Source organism: Aptenodytes forsteri, unplaced genomic scaffold (genome assembly GCF_000699145.1).
Source record: "Aptenodytes forsteri isolate BGI_AS27 unplaced genomic scaffold, ASM69914v1 Scaffold57, whole genome shotgun sequence".
NCBI lineage: Eukaryota > Metazoa > Chordata > Aves > Sphenisciformes > Spheniscidae > Aptenodytes > Aptenodytes forsteri.
In genome coordinates this window covers 3,903,790-3,906,269 of record NW_008796220.1, presented here as the reverse complement: position 1 = coordinate 3,906,269, position 2,480 = coordinate 3,903,790, and the positions used below count along the sequence as shown (strand labels likewise).

Here is a 2,480-nt window from a genome sequence, read left to right as displayed (position 1 = left end):
TGGTGGTGTTGGGTTGATGGTTGGACTCGATGATCTTAGAGGTCTTTTCCAACCTTAATGATTCTATGATTCTATAGCTAAACTGCCAAGGAGAAGAGGGAGAAGTTTAGAGTGGCATGGGCTTTGTATGATTGCCCTTTAGGCTGGAAGTTAGAAGCCAGGAGAACTTAATGCCTCTGCTCTCCATGAAGAACGTGAGATATTGATCTCAAGTAATGGTAGAAAGTCCACCCAGAATACGGAGAAAGGGTGCTTCTTCCTGACTGATGGTGTGTTGCCACGCCAGCTCTCACTGGAGTTTATTGTAACTTTGGTCTGCACCCACAGGCAATTATGCTGGTGAAGATATTCAAAACCATTAGAGTTTCTTAAGATCTCATGTGTCATCCTCTATCAGAGCGAGTGGAATAAAAGTAATCATGAAGGCCCTACTCAATGGCTTGAGCAAAGCCAAGAAATACTCTCAGTATTTGGTCTTGGTTCTCTAAGACCAAAGCTCCAAGAATATGCTTATATCTTAATATTAAAGCACAGTGATAATTCCATTAACTGAACTAACTTAAATGTTTCTACTGATTTTCTTCTTTTTGCAGAGCCCTTTACATTTGGTGGGGACACAGCAACCCATGGCACCATTCCGGGTCCAGTACAAATGCCGGGAATGAAAGCTGCCCAGCGCTAACTTACCTTCCTTTGCCAGCCACCCCTGGATGGATGGGAGTACTGAGCTGCTTCCCTGTCCTACATCTTCAGATAGGTTCTCTGCCTTAACAGTGCTTAATTTCAACTTTAAATGCTGTACATACTCTGCGCTGTGGTATGCCATACCAGTATAGTTGTATCTGTGCTCCTCACCTGATTGCCTACCTCCTAGTATTTAAAAATCAAGCTCTCCTGCTGCATTCATAATATGTGGGCCAATTATTCACAGACTTTGCAAATCTGATACACTAAACTCACCAAACAGACATTCAGGACAAAAAGCTGCTACGTTTGGAAATCCTGCATGGAAGTTGTGCTAGAACCAGCGGAAAAACAGGTCCCTTGGGCCAGGTCACTGCTTCCTGCAGGTCTCTTCGAACCAAGGCCAAAGCGGTGCCTTGTGGTAACTCCATACGGCTCCCTGGTGCTGGTTTGCGCAAAATACAGGACAGTGCTGAGCAGAGACCTCCAGATCAGATCTGCAGCCATGATAAACTAGCATCACTTATGTATCACTGCCTGTGTAGGTAGGTGAAGATCTGGCCTGCTCTGCCTACAATCAGTGCCAACTTTTTGCAAATAAAATGCATTTGTAATGGAAAAATTGCAAGCATGGGAAACACTGGCGTCTTGTTCCACTGGAGCACCTAAAATTTCTACTGAGCTTGATTTGCTCCACAGGATTCAGAATCTGTCCTTGCATGAATATGCAATGAAAGTTTGATCGTGATCTTCGGCTTCTAATGAAAAGTGATTGCAAGAAAAGCTATTGCTATTCATTAGACTGGTTATCTAATACCTAGGACACTTTTGCTTTCCCTTTAACATGACTTACTTACAGAACAAATTGCACAAATCTAAAAATATTTAATCCTATAAAGAATACCTAGTAAAAGTTGTTCAAAGAAGCTGTCAAATAAGTTCAGATACCAACACTTTAACTGCTGTCAGATTTCATATATGATAATAGCTGGCATGTATTTTTAGTCTTTTAAGTAAAGATTATTCATCATTTTAGAAGTATTTGCAAAAAAACATAAATGTACTTTCAACAACAGTAAAAACTATGGGAATAACATCTGTAGGAAAATAGTACATTGTATAATTCATTCAATGGTTGGCTTACCTCAGTTATGGATACAACAATTTAACAAACTTCAATGATTTATATGGCTGGAAAATGATTCATCCAACTTCTAATTTAGCTCATAATGGTTAACTCTGCAAGAGTTGGACTCTTAACTGCTGTTTCAGAATCTCTTCCATAACTGAAAACTATTCCCTTGGTTTTCATGTGTGGTCATTACCCAAAAATGTATATTTTAATTTTAAAATTTGGAAATGTCCAAAATACCTGTTCAGGTATCATGTAGTTTGGTGAAGATAATTTTTTTTTCCCAATGTGCATTTCTTTTTATTTTTCTGTTTAATTGATTTTGGGGTTTGGGGATTTTTTTGTGTGTGTGGTTTTGTTTTGGTCATTTTTCTTCCCCAAAAGAGGTAACTCAAAAAAGCAAAATTCTGTAATGGCAAACTTGACTTTAAATGAAAAAGGTCCCTAAAGGAAACATCCTTCTCTCTAAACTGGAGAGGGATGCATTTGATGGGTGGACTGTCCAGTGGGTGAGGAATTGGTCAGATGGTCACATCCAGAGGGTAGTGGTCAATGGCTCAATGTCCAGATGGAGATCGGTGACAAGTGGCGTCCCATAGGGGTCTGTATTGGGACCGGTACTGTTTAATATCTTCATCAATGCCATAGACAGTGGGATCGAGGG

The 2,480-nt window shown here is 40.0% G+C and overlaps 1 protein-coding gene across 1 annotated transcript in view; it reads left to right on the top strand.

Annotated features, from left to right (window-relative positions):
* LOC103906915 (24-hydroxycholesterol 7-alpha-hydroxylase) overlaps nucleotides 1-665 on the top strand; it is a 26,727-nt gene extending 26,062 nt beyond the window's left edge. The window contains exon 12 of the mRNA XM_009288975.1: nucleotides 594-665. Coding sequence (XP_009287250.1) covers nucleotides 594-665 — 72 coding nt within the window. The remainder of the gene's footprint in view (nucleotides 1-593) is intronic.
* Nucleotides 666-2,480: the final 1,815 nt, after the last annotated feature.